The sequence below is a fragment of the Aotus nancymaae genome, unplaced genomic scaffold (assembly GCF_030222135.1).
Source record: "Aotus nancymaae isolate 86718 unplaced genomic scaffold, 86718_ANA_hifiasm-v0.15.2.pri h1tg000076l, whole genome shotgun sequence".
Lineage (NCBI taxonomy): Eukaryota > Metazoa > Chordata > Mammalia > Primates > Aotidae > Aotus > Aotus nancymaae.
In genome coordinates this window covers 10,387,332-10,409,847 of record NW_026988491.1, presented here as the reverse complement: position 1 = coordinate 10,409,847, position 22,516 = coordinate 10,387,332, and the positions used below count along the sequence as shown (strand labels likewise).

The 22,516-nt window shown below is 35.6% G+C and overlaps 1 protein-coding gene and 1 long non-coding RNA gene across 35 annotated transcripts in view; one reads left to right on the top strand and one right to left on the bottom strand.

Moving 5' to 3' along the window:
- LOC135271239 (uncharacterized) overlaps nt 1-22,516 on the bottom strand; it is a 73,842-nt gene that overhangs the window by 3,550 nt on the left and 47,776 nt on the right. The window contains exons 3-5 of the long non-coding RNA XR_010339352.1: nt 12,576-12,718; nt 7,619-7,660; nt 3,329-3,511 (exon numbers count right to left, since the gene is read on the bottom strand). This is a non-coding gene — a long non-coding RNA (uncharacterized LOC135271239). The remainder of the gene's footprint in view (nt 1-3,328; nt 3,512-7,618; nt 7,661-12,575; nt 12,719-22,516) is intronic.
- RBFOX2 (RNA binding fox-1 homolog 2) overlaps nt 1-22,516 on the top strand; it is a 290,265-nt gene that overhangs the window by 250,455 nt on the left and 17,294 nt on the right. For 11 of the 34 annotated variants that reach the window (XM_064367988.1, XM_064367956.1, XM_064367989.1 and 8 more), the window contains 7 exons: nt 105-158; nt 10,534-10,626; nt 13,402-13,462; nt 17,167-17,220; nt 17,342-17,436; nt 18,586-18,728; nt 22,445-22,484. In XM_064367988.1, coding sequence (XP_064224058.1) covers nt 105-158; nt 10,534-10,626; nt 13,402-13,462; nt 17,167-17,220; nt 17,342-17,436; nt 18,586-18,728; nt 22,445-22,484 — 540 coding nt within the window. The remainder of the gene's footprint in view (nt 1-104; nt 159-10,533; nt 10,627-13,401; nt 13,463-17,166; nt 17,221-17,341; nt 17,437-18,585; nt 18,729-22,444; nt 22,485-22,516) is intronic. The other 23 variants (XM_064367966.1, XM_064367965.1, XM_064367975.1 and 20 more) reach the window with 7 other exon arrangements.

Here is a 22,516-nt window from a genome sequence, read left to right as displayed (position 1 = left end):
AGTTAACAGAAGAAGAAAAATAAGCTATTCCCATTTCAGAAGAGAACAAAATATGTGGATAAAAACCTGACCGTAAGTAAGTGTTTTTATTTTTATCCCTGCAGCAGTTTGGCAAAATCCTAGATGTGGAAATAATCTTTAATGAACGAGGCTCTAAGGTAAGCTCCATTTCAATATCAAGTGTGCTTGATTTCTTTTTGAGTTTTGTGTTCTTTTAAATAGCAAGTATTCAGAAAACATAAGCTGTTTTCAAGCCTGCATAAAAGTATCCTAAGTATCCACCTTGGGTTAGATTATCTCTAAAAATAAGCTACCACGTGGCCAAACTTTATTCTGATACTTATTTGGGGGTCGGGGAGGTGATGAAGTAGGAAGCCAGAGAAGCTTGAGGGGAGAGTGGGACATAAGGAACACAGGATGTAGATGACAGTTCTTTATGAGCCTTAACTTTGGCCTCTGCTTTCTCTGTTTAAAGGAAGAGCGCAACGACTAAAAAAGGTGAAAGTCTATGAGAATTCTATTCTGAATTCTCTCAGAACAATTCAGCCAAAATTCAACTTCAAAACAGCATACTTAGAACAAATTTAATGTTTTGATTATTCAGTTAGCGTGCAGTCTCTTTTGAAAATTGTGACAAGACTTAAACACAGTGAGCAATAACTGAGGAATTCACTATGAACTGATTTCCTCCTTTAAATTCTACCCACATAGGCAGTCCTCAGGCTGTAGAGACACCTAAATCACACATACAGTGAGTTAGATTTTTTTGCATCAGAATGAAAGTAGTAAGTGTGTACTTTTATGTGTGTATTAAATACGTTCTATCTAAGAACTGAAATTTTTAATTAAAATTTATTTCCCCTATTAGGCTGGGCACTGTGGCTAATGCCTGTAATCCCAGCACTTTGGGAGGCCAAGGTCGGGGGATCACCTGAGGTCAGGAGTTCAAGACCAGCCTGGCCAACATGGTGAAACCCCGTCTCTACTGAGAATACAGAAATTAGCCTGGCATGGTGGCATATGCTTGTAATCCCAGCTACTTGGGAGGCTGAGGCAGGAGAATAACTTGAACCCAGGAGGCAGATGTTACAGTGAACCGAGATCGCCTCACTGCACGCCGGCCCGGGTGACAGAGCAAGACTGTTTCAAAACAAACAAAAAATCATTTCCCCTATTTACTATTTTAAATTCCCAATCTATATGAATTAGAATTTCCATGCATTAAAAGAAACAGCAGTGTTTTTAGGAACAAGGGAATGGCAAAGTCTTACAGTGGTGTTGTGAAGAAAATGAAAAATTTGATGAATTGAATTTGTGGACGTTTTACTTGAGAGTTTTCTCACTGCCCATTACGTGCAATACATTCTACCGAAACCATTAGCTATAGCCAAGCCTATAAATATTTACCTTTCTGTTGCTACTTTCATTTGTTAGGTGAGAGCAATTTTTTAGTTAATTTTCATTTGGTCATCTCTACTGAATTTTGAAAATAGCTTTTGGCTTTGGTTAAATCTCTTAAACATGTAATTTGAGGGAAAGCTAAATAAAGCCAATAAATGAGCCAATATTTACCTCTCCAATTTCATACTCCCAATTCACCGTATTTTGGGAATTGATAACAGAGTAGTATATACCTCCTGCCCCCATGTGTACACATAAAAATGTATGTGCTGTTTTAATGCTACTTATTATTATTCCCTTCCTTTGTAGAATATATCAACACTAAAAGTGTTTAATTCTGACTATAACAATTATTTGTTAATTATTAAAGAGGTAATTATACTCTAAGTTCCAGTTTTCAGTTAAAACAAAAACGATTAATATGCCTATACAGAACTTTCTCCAGCACTAGGTAAGTATTTTTTAAAGTGAAGTCTATTCAGACTGCAACCAGTAAAACTATGCTTGTAATTTTTCTCACAGTGGATTTCTGTTCCTTTGTTGCATTGTTTGTGTTTATTTTGTGTGATCCTTTTTGCTACAAGGTGGGAAAATGACAGTGGTTTAGAGATAAGAAGCACATGAGTGTAAAATAAATATGTGGAGATTATTGACCACTCTGGAAACTACTATCTGAAGTAGTAGTTTTAAATATTTTAAGTTGTAAATGTATGCACTTAAAATATTCTTAACTAGAGTCTAACAACTAGAAGACCAATGTAGTTTCATCAGGCATTAAGGACTTGCTCCTTACCAAGAAAATAATTTGTTTGAATTATTGTGAAGCAAAGGAAATTGATCTTTCTTAAGGCTTCTTTCATTGGCTTTAAGGATTTGGGTGCTACCTTTTTTTTTTATTTTGGCAGGGTCTCGCTGTATTGCCCCGGCTAGAGTGCAGTGGTGCAGTCTTGGCTCACTGCAGCCTCCATCTCCTGGGTTCAAGCGATTCTTGTGCCTCAGCCTCCCGAGTAGCTGGGATTACAGGCACACACCACCATACCTGGCTAGTTTTTTGTATTTTTAGTATAGGCAGGGTTTCACCATGTTGGCCAGGCAGGTCTCAAAACTCCTGGTCTCAAGTGATCTGCTTGCTTTGGCCTCCCAAAGTGCTGGGATTACAGGTGTGAGCCACTGCATCCTGGCTCCACATTTTTTTAAATTTACCTGATCCAATTACTTCTCCCATGTAATTTTCATTTGAAAGTAATGACATAAGCTTTCTCTTTGGGAAATCTAAAAGCATAGGCTGCTTCTGTCAGCTTGATTCTGTGTCCTCACTGCCCCATTTTTCTTTGGGCTGCTAAAGGGTGCACAGACTATGTACTAATTGGTAAATGTTTTAAAAACAAAGCACAGAATTAAGAATTGCCCTGAATCTGCCTTCAAGGACTGATACAAAACCTTGTTTTCTGTCCTTCCAAGCTTTCTTAACTGCTTCCTAAAGTTCTTTCCTGGAATGGGTGCCCTTGGAATTGTTCTGAGGCTCCTAATAGAGATTTATTTTGGAATCAAACACATAGATGCCTCCTCTGGGAACTACCTAAGATAAATTAATGAGCACTTTTCATTTTATGAATTAAGTTTAGTTTCTTATTCCTTTTATACGTTTGGGATTGACTGTAAAATTACAGCATATTTTGAAAAGAACCAGAGAAAAGGAGGCTTTATATAGTTTTATTGTTTAAGAGTTGCTCTAACTTTTAAACAGAGTGCCTTTCTGTACAGAAATTAGCTTTATTGAATTTTTTTAGAAAAACTAAAATAACTCTAAGATAGCAATACTTACATGTAAAACAGTGTTTAATCAAATTGTTCCAAAACAAAAAGCAACTCTTTACCATATCTTATTTTGTATAGTAAGACTGTCACCCAGGGTTATAGAACATACCCATTTGAAAACATAAGTAAACAGTGTTCCACTGCCATGCTCACGCCCTCCTTATTTGCCAGTATTCTTCTTTTTCCAGCTTGCCTTCAGAGCAGAATTACTCTATAGTAGTTTTTTCTTTGTTGTTGACCTTTTTTTTCCCCTTTTTTCTTCTTTTACCTTCATATTCTAGATTTGGCTTACCTAGATTATAGAATGAATATGTATCATATTCATGTACATGCATGCATACATATATATTTTAATTATTTCATGTGAATTTTAGTCTTTTTACTCCCTAATCTTTTGTAAAATTATAGAATCACCTGTATCTAAGTTTCTGAAATATAGACTAGCCTTTTGAAAATGTACTATTAAGATATATGATGGAAAATGGTACTCCTGCTAAAAAATTAACTAATTTATTCAAATAGAATCTAGGAAATTATTATATGAGTTAATATAGCTTTATTAATTCTCCATATTTCACTGGTAATGACAGATTATTAATGCAAATAATAATGCCTAGAGTGACCTTATATCCTGGCTTATCTAGGATAGCCCCAATTTATACCTATTATCTTAGCATAATTATTAATAAATGACCCCTTTCTCCCTCAGAGTGTACCAGTTTGAATGATAAACTATTGTTTACTCTCCTTATATATCCTTTGAATATCAGCTTAAAAAGCACTCTTTCAAAAGAAAAACATGATGCTTAATTAAAAGTATAAAGAAAAAAATACATAGTTTATTAAAGAGAAATGTTCACTACTGATTCTCATGTATCCTTCTAGTCTATTTTCTCATATAGAATCTTAAAACATAACCTAAAATGGTCACTTAGTTCAACCCCCTGTATTCTTGACCTTGCATTCTCTGCTAGAAATTTTCAGTGATTAAGAACTTGTTGTTTTCGAAGTATTCCTTTGTGGATCAGACTTTCTACCATCGTATTCACCATCATTTAGCCACATAATAATTTTTGGTGATAATTATCAAGCTTATCAAATAAAGAAATACACAGATTGTAACATTTACATTTTCTATAAATTTTTGCCAGAATACTTTGGTATATCATCTCTTGAAGGGGTATATATTAAAATGTTGAATATGTTGAAGCTGTTCAGCTCTTCAGATAGTGCTAATTATTAAGCCCACTAAAAGACTACAAACATTATACAGCCCAGCAATAAGTATTGAGATTTCTAGCAATTTTTTTTCTTTTTTTAAAATTGATAGATATTAGATGTACATATTTTCAGGGTATATGTGATAATCTAATACATTCATATAATTAGAGTGATTGGAATGGCCATCACCTTAAAAATTTATCTTTACTCTAGGAACATTCTAGTTATTCTAGCAAATGTCTGCTTAACATGTTCTCATTACTTCTCAGGTAGATTTCTGGAATAATGGAGATCTAGGTTTAGGTTGGGCTTAAGTTTAGGCTGTAGTTAGAGGAGATAAAACTTCTATTTCCATTCCTTAGACACAAGTAATTTGCTGTAATGTTTTCCCTATTACCATGGCCTTTAATTTCATGCAAAGGGAAATTATTTATTTCTTTCAAAACATTATTAAATTACTTTTTTGGGAGTCACACTAAGTAGGCCTTTGTGACTTTCAGTAAAACTTGGTAGGTAATGTCGAAGTGAAATGGTTTTTTTTAATCATATTTAAAACTGAATTAACAGTGCATGTGTTTCTGAAGGGCTTTTTTTGTTTGTTTTGTTACCATTTGATGGGCTTTATTTTTATTTTTATTTTTTATTTATTTTTTAATTTCTGTGTTCTGGCCATACCCAGGAGATCCGTCTGCTTTTGATTTCTCCCTTAAAAGTTACATGGTAAATTTTCTTTCTCATTCTTCTGAGATCGAAAAATTAAAAAATTATACAAATTTTAATAATATTTTTACAATGTTCATTCTATTGCTTGTTATTTATTGCAGTCTGAGGCCAGACTAAAAAGGTGACAGTTACTTGGCTCTTGTATGTCCTCAATGATAAATGGATGTCAAGGCAGGCTATGAAATTGCTGTCACATTTTGTAGAAGTTTTAACTAAAACCATACACCTCATAAATATACCATTCTTCAATTTCCAGAAGTCAGCTAAGATATCTGGCAAATCATTAATGTAACACTGGTGTGTTTAAATGTTAATATAGAAGGACTTTGAGGACTGAGAACTTAGAGGAGTATGAAGTATAGAGACCTGCATTGCACAGTACAGTGGTCACATTTAGCACTTGAAATGTGGAGAGTTTAAACTGAGGTGTGCCTGTAAGGGTAAAAATGGACACCAGATTTCAGAATTCACACAAAAAAAGAATATTAAGCATCTCACTAATAATGTTTTAATATTGATACCATATTGAAATGTTAATAATATATTGGATTAAGTAAAATACATTGTCAAAATTAATTTCACCTGTTTGTACTTTTTAAATGTGGTTATTAGAAAATTTTAAACTATACATGTGGCTTATATTTCTGTCTATAGTGGTGGTGTAGACAAACATGTCAAAATCATTTTTTAATTAAAAATTAAAGTTTAGTTTTTTAAAACCTGGTTTTATTATTAGGAATATAGATAACAAAAATTCTCCATCTGCTTACATAGCTGAAATACTTCCTCTTGTTCAGAATTTGAGATTAAATTTATTATAGATTATATAGTCTATTTGTTATGTATATTATAACTGTGTAGACAGGTTCAGTGTTTGATAGGTTGTATGATCATTTGGAAGCTGTTCTAAGGAAAATATTTTAGATTTATACATAATTTTACTAACTTGTTTTTCCAAAGCAAGAGATCAGAATGACCAACTTCATGTGAGTTAGAGTTCTAAGAGTGAATTGACAGAATATGAGTTCATGTAAACAAACTTTTCTGCTGATGACTTTTAAACCTGGATAATCTGTGAACATCTTTAGCAGTTTCTGGTACCTTTTCTAAAATGCTAAATTTTATTGAAGAATTAGTATATTCTAAAAATGTTTTAAGATTTGAGTTCATGTTGGCTGGGCATGGTAGTTCACCCCTGTATCCCAGCACTTTGGGAGGCTCAGGTGAACTCCTCACCTGAGGTCAGGAGTTCAAGACCAGCCTGGCCAACATGGCGAAACCTCATCTCTACTAAAAATACAAAAATTAGTGGAGTGTGATGGCATGCACCTATAGTCCCAGCTGCTGGGGAGGCTGGGGCAGGGGAATCACTTGAACTCAGTAGGTGGAGGTTGCAGTGAACTGAGATCGTGCCATTGCACTCCAGCCTGGGCCAGAGTGAGACTCTGTCTCAGGAGGAAAAAAAAAAAAAAGATTTGAGTTTATGCTATTGAAACTAAATTGTGAATGTGACAAGGAAGTACAAAGTTTGGGTTGATGAAAAATCACCTGTTTAAAGTTTAAACGTGAGAGAAAAGTATTTAAGAACAGTACTTTAAAAAATTTTAGTCATACCTCTCACCTTCCTAATCATGGACTTTAATTCTGAAGTATGTATTAATTCCCTATGACTTCTGAACAAATTACCACAAATTGGGTGGCTGAAAGCCACACATTTATTATCTTGCAGTTCTGGAGGTCAGAAGTCCAAAATGAGTCTCAGAAGGCTAAAATCAAGGTGTTATGTATGTTCCTTCAGGAGGCTCTAAGGGATCATCTGTTTTCTTACCTTTTCTAACTTCTAGAGGCTGCCCACATTTCTTGGACTGTAGCTCCCTTGTGTCTTCAGAGCTAGCAGTGGCCAGTCAAGTCTTTGTCAGGCTGCTTTACTCTGATTCTGTCTCTCCTTTGTCTGCTTTTCACTTAATAAGCACAGTACAGTGGCCACGTTGGGCCACTGTATTACATTGGCCCCAACTGGATAATCCAAGATAATCTCTCTATCTCAAGATCATTAACTTAATCACATCTGCAAAATCCCTTTTGCCATGTAAGGTAGCATATTCACTGGCTCTGGGGATTAGGACGTGGACAACTTTGGGAAGCCATTATTCTGCCTATTGCAAGGTCTGTTTATCTTCAAAGCAAAGAAAGAAATCCTCTTACCTTTATGTTGCATATTAAAGAGTCCCAAAGCATCAACAAGGCCTTCTTCCTCCTATCACCCCAGGGAAAAGATGCTTATAAAGATTGCTTTATTTTTATATTTTTGGTATCTTTATTATCATTTCCTTTGGTGTATAAGCACCTTTCTTTATAAAACACTTTTAAAACATTTGGGAGGGATAACATGGGGAGAAATGCCAGATATAGGTGATGGGGAGGAAGGCAGCAAACCACATTGCCATGTATGTACCTGTGCAACAATCCTGCATGTTCTTCACATGTACCCCAAAACCTAAAATGCAATAAAATATAAAAAAAAAAGAAAGTGAAATTTTGTTCCAGAATGTTAAAGTCATTATTGAGAAAATCCTGTACAAGTAGACATTAATGTTAAACGTTGTCATTTGCTGACTCTAAAATTTCAATGCTCGTCATACCACCTTCCATTCTTTTGGATGCAGTTACTGTGTCACTAATGTTCTTTCAACACGTTCAAGAAAAGAAAGTTATAGAAGATACTTAGCAATTAGATTTGGAAAAAAAAATGAAGGATTTTTGGGCTAGTATAGTTTAGTAAATAGAATACTGAACTGAGATTTGAAAAGGCTTAGGCTTTTCTCACCATTATCTGTATATCCTTGGGTACTTAATCTCAGTTTGGCTTAGTTTCTTTACCTTCAAAATGAAGCCAACATATCTATTATTTTTATTTCATGGTTGTATTTAAGAAGACAAACAAGTATGTATATTTGTATGTGGGTGTGTAGATACAGATAGTCATAATGCTACTATCAAAAACCTAGGTCTTGGTTTTCATACAACTTAATAGTAATCCAGCTATTAATTTACAATGTATTGATTTAACCTAAGTCATAAAATATATGACTGTGAGGATCAGTTTGAATACAGCCAAAAGTGCTTTTAAAGTATGATATTAAAACTCATCATTCTCTGTGACCTTTCTTTAAAAGTTTGACTTTCCTACTGGGGGACTCACCAGGATTAGAGGACTGGCAGCTTATCTTCAGCAGGTGCTAGTGTAGATGACAAATGGTATAACTAATTATTAATGTGCCCTTTTATACCTTGTGGTATCAAAGTGGCTATAAATGTTGATACCAAAATTTCATTTATGAAAATATGTTTCGGTTGATATTTTCAACAAATTACACATTCTATAGGTGAGTATTAACTGAGATTACCAGTAGTATTTCATCCCAAGCAACATACGTTTTAAATTTTCTGTCAGCTTAGCATTGTGCTTTCAAGAGTATTTGTGATGTCCAAATTGTGGGTAGAGATCACCCATTGGAATTCTCCAAAATGCCACCCACCCACATAATCAGTTAGAATGCTGAGTTATCAGATCCTTCAGAACAATAGAGTTGCTTTTATAAAATCTTACTGAGCAATGCACATTGTTTGCCATGTCAGTTAAGAACATGTTTTATATAGAGAGAAGTGTGCTCATGTTATTAAACAGCTAGGCGGAACTTCAGTTAAAATTAAAGGGTTCTGGGCCGGGCGCGGTGGCTCATGCCTGTAATCCCAGCACTTTAGGAGGCTGAGGCGGGTGGATCACGAGGTCAAGAGACCGAGACCATCCTGGTCAACATGGCGAAACCCCGTCTCTACTAAAAATACAAAAAATTAGCTGGGCATGGTGACGCATGCCTGTAATCCCAGCTACTCAGGAGGCTGAGGCAGGAGAATTGCCTAAACCCAGGAGGCGGAGGTTGCGGTGAGCCGAGATCACGCCATTGCACTCCAGCCTGGGTAACAAGAGCAAAACTCAGTCCCCAAAAAAAAAAAAAAAAAAAATTAAAGGGTTCTGGGTTATCCTACAGTGGAATATTTAAAAAATGCTAGCAGGACAATGAAGTTATTGGCAAATGAAGACTTTGCAGAAAATCCTAATACTTTACTACTTTGCAGATATAAATAGCATGGAAATTATTTGTAAAATTATAGCTGCAAAGTAGAACGATAAGAACAAAGCCCCTAGAATGAAGTTAATATGATGTTTTATGAAAGTCATATAAGTGTATCGTAAATGCTACTTGTGTTAAAATTGGTAGTACATGAACAAAGGAGTGAAGTCAGCCAACTCCCGGTCTCCTGATTTGTCTATTTAATGAATTAAAGTTTCACTCCATTTTTGTAGTATCTTGCAAGGAACAAGTAAATTAATCCTAACTCATTGTACCAGCTGCATTGCTGTTTTCTGATATTCTTTTTCTACAAATATTCTTTTTCTGTGAACTGATGTCACTAATGTAGATCTCATTCCCATTGCCCATTGTCCATTGATTGTTTCTTTTTTCTTTATAGATAGAAAATTACTACTACATTTAATAGCAGACATAAATATCAATAAATGTATAATTTAGGCAAATTTGGGTTAGCAGTTTTCTGAAATTCAGTTGAACATATTTTTACACTAAGTGCCAATCTGGTCATTTAAAATGGGCATTGAAGAAAAGTTATAATTGACCACTGTTTAGTGATGTTTTTATTTGCTTAGAAGAACATAAATGCTCTCCTCTTCCACACCCAGTACATACAGAATTATACACTGACTATATCCTAAATGATCCTGTTCCCAAAGAAATTAATAGTGATAGACGCAACAGCAACAAGGGGCTAAAATGATTAGACCTACTTTAAAAAAATATCATTATGCAATGTTGAACCTGAATATCAGATTTCATGTAGCAGTTACTGGGAAATAATAGATTTGGGATGTCAGAGAGTCGATTTAATTAAGTGTTTTTTAATATTACATAAAGGGGCATGCGCATTAAATTAATAACATGAATTGAGAGAGAAAGGTAGGACATTAAAAAATCTTCAGATTCTTGGTTGAGTAGTTTGACCCGAGTAACTCTGTACCTTAATTTTGGTCTGGCCTCATATGCTTTATGTTTTATTTTATTATTGTTACATTGCTGTTAATTATTATTATTATTACAGTTCTTTATTCTTTTATTGGATTTAATTTCCCTTTACAAATATGCATGTACCAAAAATGTGACTTTGGGAGACTATTGCTGAGTTATTGCTGATGTCAGTTTCACACTATGATATTTTTTCTCTATTTACCAAGAGATCAGTATTTCAATGTAACGATGTGCATGTTTTCCCCCCTTCTCCCGCTGCATGCAGGGATTCGGGTTCGTAACTTTCGAGAATAGTGCTGATGCAGACAGGGCCAGGGAGAAATTACACGGCACCGTGGTAGAGGGCCGTAAAATCGAGGTGCATGTCTTTAATAATTCAATTTCTGGTTTATATTTTTATTTCTCTTTTTTCGTATTGCCTCACTTATTTCACATTTGGAACCCTGTCTTGTGTGTGCGCGTGCACATGTATGTGTGTTTGTATCTCTGTCTTCTTCACCTTCTTGCACTAAAATGTATAAAAGTAACACTTCTGTCTGCCTCCCTCCTCATTTATTGGTTGTTTGGGGGTTTTAATTTTGACTTTGTGTGTGTGTTTTTCATTTATGTTTTTCCTCCAAAATATTCATCCTTCTGCTCTCTTGATTTTTTTCCTTTGCTTCAGTTTGCAAGACTCTGAATTCCTGTGATCAGGCCTAAGCAAAACTAATGTTTAAATTGTTAAAAAAAAAAAAAAAACTATCCAATTTATAACACTGTGTTCTATAATGAATCAAGGGGCCAGCCAATATCCTCTCTCTCGGGAGGCCAGTTTGCCTCTATGTGCGCATGATAAGCACGGAATAGAAGATTCTAGAGATTGCGGGGAGGGAGGAAAAAATCCAAAACTCATGTAGCTTTTAAATATATCTAATACCAAGAATTTTGATAGCTAAATTTTTATGGATAAAATTCTTAAACAGAGGGTTTGATGGCTGGCTGGCGAATGTACTGTGATTATGACTAAGTCTACCACCTGGTATTCACCAGCCCTTTTTGTTAACACATCGAAGGTTAACTGGCTCCTTTCCCCTTTCCCAATTTTTAAAAGTATTAAATGTAAAAGCCACCATTTTGAGTAAGATGTCTGCATATTTTGCTTTTTTTCCCCTCCTTTCCAATGGTTTAGCATTTAGGGCCCTTCACTTGACTCACTCTTTCCATGGTAACTATACACAATGCTGGCGATGGTGCCCGTTGGCGGTAAGTGAAACAAAAGCACTAGAGAAGAAGCTTTTAAAAATGTAATTACAAAACAATTAAATAAGAAAGAAAAAGTCCATCTGCCATCTCACATTAACACTACAAAATGTGATTTGACTTGTTGTTCCTCTTCCTTTTCCTTTCCCCCTTTTATTTTCAATGCTGTTGAGTAATGCCGCCTGGATTTTGGATGTACATATTGTTTTGTAGCAGTCTGAGCTGTTTGATTACTGACTTCATGGTGATTTTTTTCCCCTTGCACATCTTACTCAGAGTTACTGAACTCCAGTTTGGCTGGTTTTATTAATGCACTTCCTGCCCCTACTTCCTTCCCTACTTTTCCTGTTTCCCAAACCCCTGTTTGTAGCTCTGACTGTTCTTTCTTTCCCCGTTACACCCTTCCTGACTTTCTCTTTTCTTTTTCCCTACCTTACTCTCTTTTTCCAAATCCTTGCTCCTGTCCTTTTCTCGATTCTCCTTTCCCATCCCTTCAGTTACACGCAGCTCTTGGTCCCTTTTTCGCTGACTGGTGGTTTCTGATTGGTTCTGGCCATTTTTCCGTTTAAGTGCTTGGTTGCTTTCTGCTCCAGCAGCTGGTTTCAGCTCTTGCTCCATTCTAATCCTTGTCTGTGAGAACCTTGCTTTTCACTTTCTCCCTTCTTTCCAAAATTGATTGTTTTTTCTTTCTTTTATTTGTGTGTGTGTGTTTTTTAACTGCATGCTCTCAGTCTCATCATTGTTGTATCCCATTCTTTCTTTTTAAATGTGAAATGTTTATATTATTTGGTGGGTAAAACTAGAGTAAATGGAGTTTCAAGCTCTTTCCTCGTATAGGGGGAGTGTCACTGTACAGATCTTAAAAGACATAAGAAGAGGTTTTTTTTAGTTCTAATTCTACTTAAAATTGGTCTTTTCATAACCCAAATTTATTACCATACAAATTGAACACAATATAAATTTGAAGAGGCAAAAATAAGACATTTACATTTTATGATTCTTTTTTCAATTGGCATGTTGTATGACCTGACAACACAGTATAAGTCAAGTTCTATGGTGCGGCTTTACCCTGCTTGCAAGAGCTTTGAGACTGGTTCTGTCACTGGACTGCAGTATGCTGGCATCTGAGTTCCATTCATCTTTTCTTCAGCAGCACCGTCTTTGTAACACCTGCTTACTCTGGCACTGAGGATGCTTTCAAATATGCAGTTCTGTAATGAGGGTAGAGAGTACCATAAAACAAAATAAACACTTTATTTTCTCAATTCTTTGAAGTGCCTACTTTAAAGACTTTCTTAAAAGCTTTGTTCTTAAATTGATAGACCATGTAGTCTAGAAATGTAGTCTTCAGAATGGTCCTGAAGGCTATCAACACATGGGAATCTTAGGTTTCTATATGTGTTTGCTAACCTCAGACAGTAAAATTCTCGGACAAACATATTAAAAATGCTGAACATTAGGACAGGTGAAATCAGATTTATTTTATCACCTTTCCATCAATCTATTTAATGACACATGTGGCAAGCCTGTTTTAATTAACAAACTTCAAAGTGAATTGCTAATATTGTTGTTTCCTATTTACTTTTTTCCATATTTTCCTTAGTACAGAGATTTCTCTGTTTGAAAGGTGTCCAAAGATCTTGCAAATGTATTTTCTTTGGAGTACTGATATTTGGAAACCAAGAAACTCATTTTACTCTTGTTAGCCTCATTTAATAAGCACTTGAATTAAAATACTATATATTAATATTTTATATTGCTATGTTAATTATGTAAATCAGTGCTCTCAGAAATTTAAATTTTAAACTAAGTACTGTGTTATTGGATGTGCAACTTTATATTCCCTAATGTGATCCACTTCCTCCCTGCCCTTTTTTCTCCTTGTTATTTTTAGGTGAATAATGCTACAGCACGTGTAATGACCAATAAGAAGATGGTCACGCCATATGCAAATGGTAAGAAATTATAAATCATCTTCAAAATAGTGTTTATTCTTGTGTAAATATATGAAGTTTTTTATAAAATTCTAAGAATCCCTTTATTTCAGTCTTAAGACAGTTTAATTTGTGTTGAAGTAGTCTCTTTACCTAGGAGAGTATTTTATGTTTACAAAATAACATTGTCATTATAATTGAACTAAGTTTTTTAGTTATTAAGGTGTTATGTTCTAAGTAAAGTTCATCTTTTACACAGTGCAGACATGCTATCTAGTTGCCTATTAACCCAAATTGGATCTCACCTGAGCACCTTCTTTTTCAGTTGCAATAGTTCTTTATAATGTTAGACTTGTCCATAATTCCCCGGGATGCCCACTGACTCTCACTTTTACTACTGACTCTCATTCATCTGAGCATAAGTGGAATAAGTTAGTGGGTTATTTTAATCACTTTATAATTATGGACCCATTGCTCTCCTTAGGCCTAGAGGTAACAGCCATGAGTATGGTTATGTGTGCATCATTTTCTATTTCATGATTATGTATCATAAAGTAAGCTTTATAAGTGTTTCTCATTGAGAAGGAATTTTCTATGAATTGTTACATCATTGCCAAATTTAATCTAGACTCGTGGTCTCTGAATAAAATGGAATATAAATTTAGTCTGTAGCCCAGTGGTGGTTTTGCAGACTGTGCTCTGCAGAGCCAGTTTGAGGGAGAAAAAGGAAACCAAAGGGATTGAATCCTAAGGTCTCAGCTATACTTTATAGTCTGAGCAATTTAGGGTTCTTCATAAGATTTTATTAGTATCTAGAAAAAAGGGGGGAGTTTCTGCTATTTTTTAAAAAAAGTTTACACTTACTGCTAGAGTGTGGCTATATGTGCCAATAATGTCTTAAATCAAGGAGAAAAGTATTAGTATTAACTGTATCCCATAGTCTTCAATAAATACATTTAGTCCAGCTTTTCACATAGATCATGCATATTTATCAGCATAGTTTGCATTTTTCCTACCCCTTTTATAAATATGCTACCACTGCCTCCCACTTTATCTCTTGTTTTCTTTTCACTGCTCTTACAAAAACAAGTCTCTACAATTTTGATAGAAACTCAAAGTAAACAAAATAGAAAGGAGAGGCAAAGAATGTCAAATTTTCTGTACATCTAGGGAAAATACTGTGGTAGAAAGACCCTCTGACTGGAATTCAGAAAACAGAAATTCTGCTTCTAGGTTTGACTCTATTTACTCTGTGACAGTAGACCAGTTTTGTTTTTTTTTTTAACCTAATTCTGTTTTCATATTTATAAATTGAGACTATATATTTTTGGCACCAGGGTTTTTTTTGTTTTGTTTTGTCTTTGGTTTTTGTTTGTTTTTATTTTTTTTTTTTTTAGAAATTATTGCAACTCATCCCTCCTAGCTTATTATTAGAAAACGAGACCCAGAAAAGTATAGTATTGACCTAAGGTTGCAGGTGTGATATCTATTTTACCTTCCTCTTTGGGTTTGTGAAGGTCAAAGGACATCTGTGAAAATACATTGTAAATTGTCTAAAACTAGATATACTCAAAGTATTACTAACAACATATCAATATATATTTATTATATGAATTTTTGCTTTTGTTTTTGTTTTGAGGCAGAGTCTTACCCAGGCTGGAGTACAATGGCACAATCTCTGCTCACTGCAACCTCCACTTTCTGGGTTCAAGTGATTCTCGTGCCTCAGCCTCCTGAGCAGCTGGGATTACAGGTGTGCACCACCACATCCAGCTAATTTTTGTATTTTTAGTAGAGATAATGTTTTGCCATGTTGGCCAGGCTGGTCTCAAACTCCTAGACTCAAGTGATCTGCCTGCCTCAGGCTCCCAAAGTGCTGGGATTACAGGCTTGAGCCACAGTGCCACCCAATTCTGTGGATTTAAAGTGAATGCTCAGGAAATAGTGCCATTGGTAGGAAAGAAAAGTTATTTTTTAAAATATTATTCTAAATTAGCATTCAGGCCTAGTAGTCAAGAAACCTGCTGCTGCTACTGTGTTAAAAGTCCTGAGAAGAATGTGCTGGGTTCCTCCTAATGAATTCTCAGTGAGCAGTCTCATTTGGGTTGGTTGGAATCTCTTAATTTGTGCAGGAATGTTGCACAGTATTAGTGTAATTTGATATTGCAGAATATTCGCTCTTACAATTCAAGTAGGATTTGAACCTAGATTTTGCCAAAATTTTATGTAGAATATTGAAAAGACATTGCATTTTATGAGCACATAAAATGATGAATAGGAAATTGGATTGGATCAGACTGAATGAGTTTTCACTTGAGTAATGTCTTTGCTTATAGTCATTTAAATCTGGTACTGTCAATAATTCTAATGAAAAGGCCAATTCTGGCTAGGCACAGTGGCTCACGCCTGTAATCCCCAGCACTTTGGGAGGCCGAGGTGGGTGGATCACCTGAGGTCAGGAGTTTGAGACCATCCTGGCCAACATGGTGAAACCCCATCTCTTCTAAAAGTAAAAACTAGCTGAGCATGGTGGCGCATGCCTGTAGTCCCAGCTACTCGGGAGACTGAGGCACAAGAATCACTTGAACCCAGGAGGCAGAGGTTGTGGTGAGCTGAAATTGTGCCAGCACATTCTAGTCTGGGCAACAGAGCAAGACTCTGTCTCTGAAAAAAAAAGAGAGAGAGAGAGAGAAGGCCAATTCTGGCCTTTTTTTCCTTTCATTTGTGTATTTATAGACTAGTAGCGTGGCACAATGCTAGGGACTTATAAAAGAAAACAAATGAGTCAGAAAAATAATATAGAATATTTTTGCTTATTATATGTAAAATTCAATTAATAGTTATTAAAGTTTTCATGTGGAATTCTACCTTTATTCACTCTCAGTAGGCAGTAATATATTATTTATTTTTTAAAAATACTTGCCATATTCCTATAAATATAAAAAAGGGAAAGAAGAAATAAAGTTGACATTAAACATAATGTTATTTGGAAACTCTTAATATTTATAAATATTTAAGCTAACGTTCCACAGCATTCTGGTGTTTTTCTAACTAAAAAGTCTGATTAACTTAAAGGTGATTATCAACATTAAAACCTCAGAAAACATGCATAGAAATTGAGAACGTACCTCGAATTTTATTATTTCCTGTCTTTCATTTTTTAGTTGGTGAATGCCAATAAAATCTCAATAGTAAATCTCAGTGAAAGTGAATTTCAGTTTACCCGGGATACCAGCATTGTATAATTGAACATGGAGTCAAAGCTCTACGTTAAATTTTAGTTCCCCCCAAGGATACCTTTATTAAACAACTAGAGTAATCAACAGGGTTAGGAAAGTGCATCACAGTGTGGTACAGAGTAACATATAGTCTGTCTTCTTTCTTTTTTCTGAATGAAGAATAGGTAATCTGGGGTAATTCTGTGAGAACACTGTACCAAACTCTAGGATTTATTTATATTTATTTTTTCTCCTCTCATTCCCTCTCCATGGTCCTCCCTCCCAACATCATGACTCCTGCCAAGCCCCCACACCCAGCCCCTCATTATCTCTTCACTGTGTGCTAGTTCTACTATTGTTACTCTCTCATATAAACCCCAAGCTGGAAATCTAAAGAGAAGTTGGTAATAGGCAACCCCAGCCATGGCTGAAGCCAGCTTGCCATGCATTGATCATTCCTTTCCTCAAGTAGTCTTAAATGCTCACTTTCCTTTTTGTGTGTTTCAGGTTGGAAATTAAGCCCAGTAGTTGGAGCTGTATATGGTCCGGAGTTATATGCAGGTAGTATTTAAGTTAATGTTTCCATTTGTGCTATTTGGTTGTAATAGCATCTGTTGTTTTTCAATTTGCTATTCCTTTTTTAATCTTTTTGCGTTTTTAAATTTTTTTTTAATGCAATCAGCATCCAGCTTTCAAGCAGATGTATCTCTAGGCAATGATGCAGCAGTGCCCCTATCAGGAAGAGGGGGTATCAACACTTACATTCCTTTAATCAGTAAGTAGCCTATGTTGGTCTGGCATGGATTTTGAGTGTTGTGAATGAACCGTCATGTGCTGGTTTTTTTGTTTGTTCGTTTGCTTTTTTCCTAGTACAATACATAACTGAAATGAAAATTTCTTGAGAGGAATATTAAATACTATCCCAGTGCCCTGTCCTGCTTAACCTGTGCTAGAATTTTCCTGACCAAATATTAAGATTGCCACAAAGCAAAAACAGTTGCAATAGGTAGAGGGGGTAAGGGCATATGAAGAATATTTTAGTCTGTACTTGATGATAAAGAAAACAGAAGAAGCAATTCTGTGTAGAGTATATTATACATTTCCTCTGCATCAGCCACAGGTTCTCCAGCAGAGGATCACTTAGAAATACCTCCAGTATTATTGATTATTCTCAGCTCTCATGATCTCTCTGAAGTCATTTTGACCTGAGCCATTTTACTCCAGCAAGAGGTATAATAAAACAGGATTCAGTGGACATGGAATCAGTGTCTCTGCATGCTTTCCAGAGGACGGCACACTTAAAATAGGCTCTTAGAAATTGTCTGCCTCTTTAAAGGACAGGGGAGGAGTGGTTTCCCTCACCTTACATTTGTGGATTAAAATGTTTTAGATAAAAGAATGAAATTGACTAATGAAATGAAATGTCTAAAGACTATTGTGTGCTTTGGAGGTTGTTACCATGTAAAAATACAAAAATAATGTTCTTTTTTAGTAATAATTATTATGTGCACATACTAACATTTGGAAGCAAGGTTAATAATAACTGACCGGTTGAAGAGTTTATGTCAATCTGATTTAGACTGCCCACAGTAATTAAAAGTCTCTTGTTATGGCAGTCATTCCCAGAGCTTCTTGACCTGTTTCTCACTTGCCTTGTAAAGCCGAAATTGAGAAGAACGGGGAATGCTCACTCAAGATTTGTGATGAATGAGGCATGGAATCTTTTGCTTTTGCACGTTGGGTCTCTCTTTCCATTTCTTGCCCACTGAGAGACCCAGGGTAGGAGTTTATTTAATGCATGCCACCTTTTCAAGAAAGATGTGGTTCATATCTTTTCATCTTTTCTATAATTGGTTCATAGAAAGTTGTGACTGTATACCTGTATTCAATAGGAATGCAAGTTGAAATTTCTGTCGTATTTTGGGTCTCCCTTTAGTTCCTGGCTTCCCTTACCCTACTGCAGCCACCACGGCAGCCGCTTTCAGAGGAGCCCATTTGAGGGGCAGAGGGCGGACAGTATATGGTGCAGTCCGAGCGGTGCCTCCAACAGCCATCCCCGCCTATCCAGGGTAAGCGTTAGATTCCAAAATCAGTATGTTTCTAAAATAAACAGTTGAACCAAAAAAGAATACCATGGCCCTCTCATAACTTCTGGGATGTTGCCGTGTTACATAGTAGACATTTAGTGAATATTTGCAAATTAACAGATTTGATGACAGGAACCAAAATATACCATCATCAGAATGTAACAAAATGTCAATTCATTATATAAGTCTTCATTTTGGCCACCTTAAGCCCTCATGTTAATGGCTTAAGACAGTAGCCAGAACCGTCTTGTGTTTACTAGCAGTGTGTTGGCATGAAGTTCACTCAACAGCGCACGAATATGGATTAACATTACTGCAGAGAACCAAAAGAGGAGCTCGAGATTGTAGTACAAGCCTGCATCTGCTGTGTTCACCCCCTTATCACCACCCCATGTTGGGGCGGAGGCTGTCACATATGTCCTCCCCTTTGGTTTCACTGCCCGGGTGGTGAGCAGCAGAACTAGTTACCCACAATGGATTTGCTTTCTTTGTAGGAAACGGATTAAAAGAGGTTAATTCTAAGATGAACCAAGTCCAATTGAATCAAGGGAGAGAGGGAGAAGTAGGAAGAGTTAAACTGCAGTTGGCTTCTGAATGATGGTAAAACGACGACTGTAGCTGAGCATCCTTCACCATTTGATTTTTTTATGGAGGGTGTCTCATGCAGTGGAATGATTCCATAGCAACAAATAAATCCTTTGTTACTGAATGGGGAAAAGGAGTGAAGATGGCAGGTTTTGTTTTTAGTGGTTTCTCAGTGTCAGCCTAAAATGCAAATTTTTATGAAGAGTGGTCTTTCAGAAGTCAGTTGTACCAAGGACTTCCTCATCACAGATGCGACATTTCTCTCTATCTTTTCTCTGCCTATGACAGATTTTTTTTTTTTTTTTGGTATTCTTGTGGAGGAATAAGTAGCAGCAGAGAAGTTTATTGGCTGCTACTTAGTTAAAATATAAAGGGAAGGAGCCTCCTTTGTATGTCCTTTTCTGACAGCAAAATTGGCTTAGCCTTGAGATGTACTAATTTAGCATTCATTCATTGATTAATAGACCAAATGGATGTACCATTAGAATTCTCTGTTCCACAGAGTTAAAACATTTTTATTAGACACAGTATGTTGAAGTAGGCAGGCTCCAAAAGACACTGGAAGGGAACTGCTTCAGAAATTTACTTCTGTATGGAGTTTGTAGACATTTAAATCACATGCATTCCATCATCTCCATCTTATGCCATTAGTTACTTTTATTTTAATCCTTTTTTCTCTCAACTTGACCTTTGACCTTCAACCTCTGACATCTCTTTAAAGAAGTGAATATGCAGTTATTATTTTATTAAGAAATATTCAAATGAAACATTAAACCGAACTTTTGGAAGCTTTACACGCTAGGAAAATTGTTTGTGAAATGTCTTCCATTGTAATCCAAGAGAGTTTGTTGTCATATTTGCAAAGAGAGTCTACTCACCAGAAACATGGGACTTCTTTATTTTGCAGCATTGCTGAATTACTTTATAAAGTGGTTGAATTAAGTCCTGTTCAATATAGTCATTTCAGTATATTGGCCAAACTTGAGAACCCATTCTCTACCAAGTCTGTGTCAGATATATATTTACTCAAAGACATTTTATCTTTATGTCTAATCATGTCAACTTCTGTGCATTACATTGAACACTAATTTCCCATGTTTTCTTTTTATTAACTAAAGCACCTGTTTACATGGAAGATGGCAAGGAATAAGTCCAGTATTTCATGGGAATGGCCAGAATTGCTTTTCAGCTTAGTAAACTAATTTCGTCATTAATCATTATGTTCTAGCCTCCTTGTGGCATTTGATACAGGGAATATTGGAATTCTTCTAGAATTTAGATGAATATTCCCAGTAAGTGATTTGACTTAGGGTAAATATATTCGTGTTTTTAATGCCAGCACTTCTTTATAGAAGGCATGTTTGTAAATCTTTGCCTATATCCCCTTACTAAGATCTTTGAAGTGTAATTAATCACCACTTGGTCTCAATGCTTTCCATTTTATCAGCCTTCTCATTTTGAGCAAGTCTTTTTTTCACTAAAATGCAATTAGGAGGCATATTACTTTCTAATATCAGACTATGAAAACGGAAGGGACTTAGCAAAATAAACATCAGAGATGAGTCTGATTTGCCTGTTGTGTGATACAAGGGCATAGCGTATTTGGGGCGTTCCAAAATGTGACCACACTATCCTGTAAATATAACCAAATGTCATTGGAAATAGAATTAAGAAACATTCTAGTTACCTATAAGAAACAAGTTATTTCATATTCAAGTTAAAAACATGATTTGATGACTTTACTTGCCAGCTTGTTTATTGTAACACAGAAGGTAGTGGTGAAAATTTCCGGCTTGTTTAGTTAACAATCAATAAACAGATTATCTAAATTAGAACAACCTGATCTTGACTTAACAAATATGAAGAAGAAAGTTTTCTCTTTTGTCTCTACTGCTCTTCCATGTCTTTTGTTCCCAAAATAATGTTTTGGGGAAAGTCTGTGTGCACAAAAATACCTCAAAAGTTTGGAAATCTATGTTAAGAATATAGTGTTGCTTAGGTTTTTTTTTTTTTTTTTTTTAAAAGCCATGGATTGTCTGTTTGCTACAAATTCATTATCTAAACAGGAAAATAAACCCTTCTATTCTTAACCAGCTACCTTCTCAGTTTTATTCTTTTAAATAAGATAGGATGATCTTTGGTCAAGCCCAGAACTTCAGTTATCAATTGTATTTTTCAGAATTCCATGAATACTCTTATAGTCAAAAAAGAACCCTTAAAATCTTCCAGTTACTCCTTCCCACTCTGGATTATATTGTTACTATCTGGGATCCCCACTGCACCTTTCAATTCTTGGACCTTGGACCAATCACCTTAACCTTTAGCTCATTATCTCTGCTTGTGAAAGCAATGCATTGTGGGTATTTTTGGTTGTGTTTTTTTTTTAATTACATTTCTCTGTTTACTTTGGTCAGAATTGATTGACTTGTTTTTCTGAGGTGTTGCATTGGTTCTTAAAATGCTGAATAATAATACTTTGCATGCTTGTGTGATCAGCCAAATCTTATCGCATGTCTAATGTGCAGGGTAAAAAGCAGGTGATGTATGGATATCAGAAAAACATTTACATATTATTACAATACTGAAAACAAAATACTTAAACATAATTTTAAAACATACTTTGCATACAGGCCCTGTTCTAGTAGAATTCTTTGGGTTCAGTTTTTTCATGTTAAACCCTTCTTCATCCCTACCCTACTTTGTAAGCTCTTTAAAAGGAAACTTCCTCCTAGGGCAAGCTTTTTAAAAAAAAAAAAAAAAAAATACTCCACATACAAAAAGTTGTTTCCAAGCCAGCAGATTTTAGATAGGTATAATAGGTTCTTTTAGGAATGTTTTTTACTATGTTAGTCTTACTTTAATTACCGAATATCCAGATTGCATATTCCAGTTTTGCACAGCTTTCCCTCTCCTCGCATGTCCTGGAGCTGTGTAACATTTGTGTGCATTTTCACATTTTTCTCACCAACTTGCTGAGGCCCCAAGCCCGGGTTATGTATTCATACATCACCTGCCTGTGTAGAGCGCATGTGCATGCTGCCGTCCTCAATAACCGGAATGTGTTTCTGTTCTTTTGTTTTTTTTGTTTTTGTTTTTGTGTGGATTTTCTGCAGTGTGGTTTACCAGGACGGATTTTACGGTGCTGACCTCTATGTAAGTACACACACTGGGGCCTTCTCGACCCC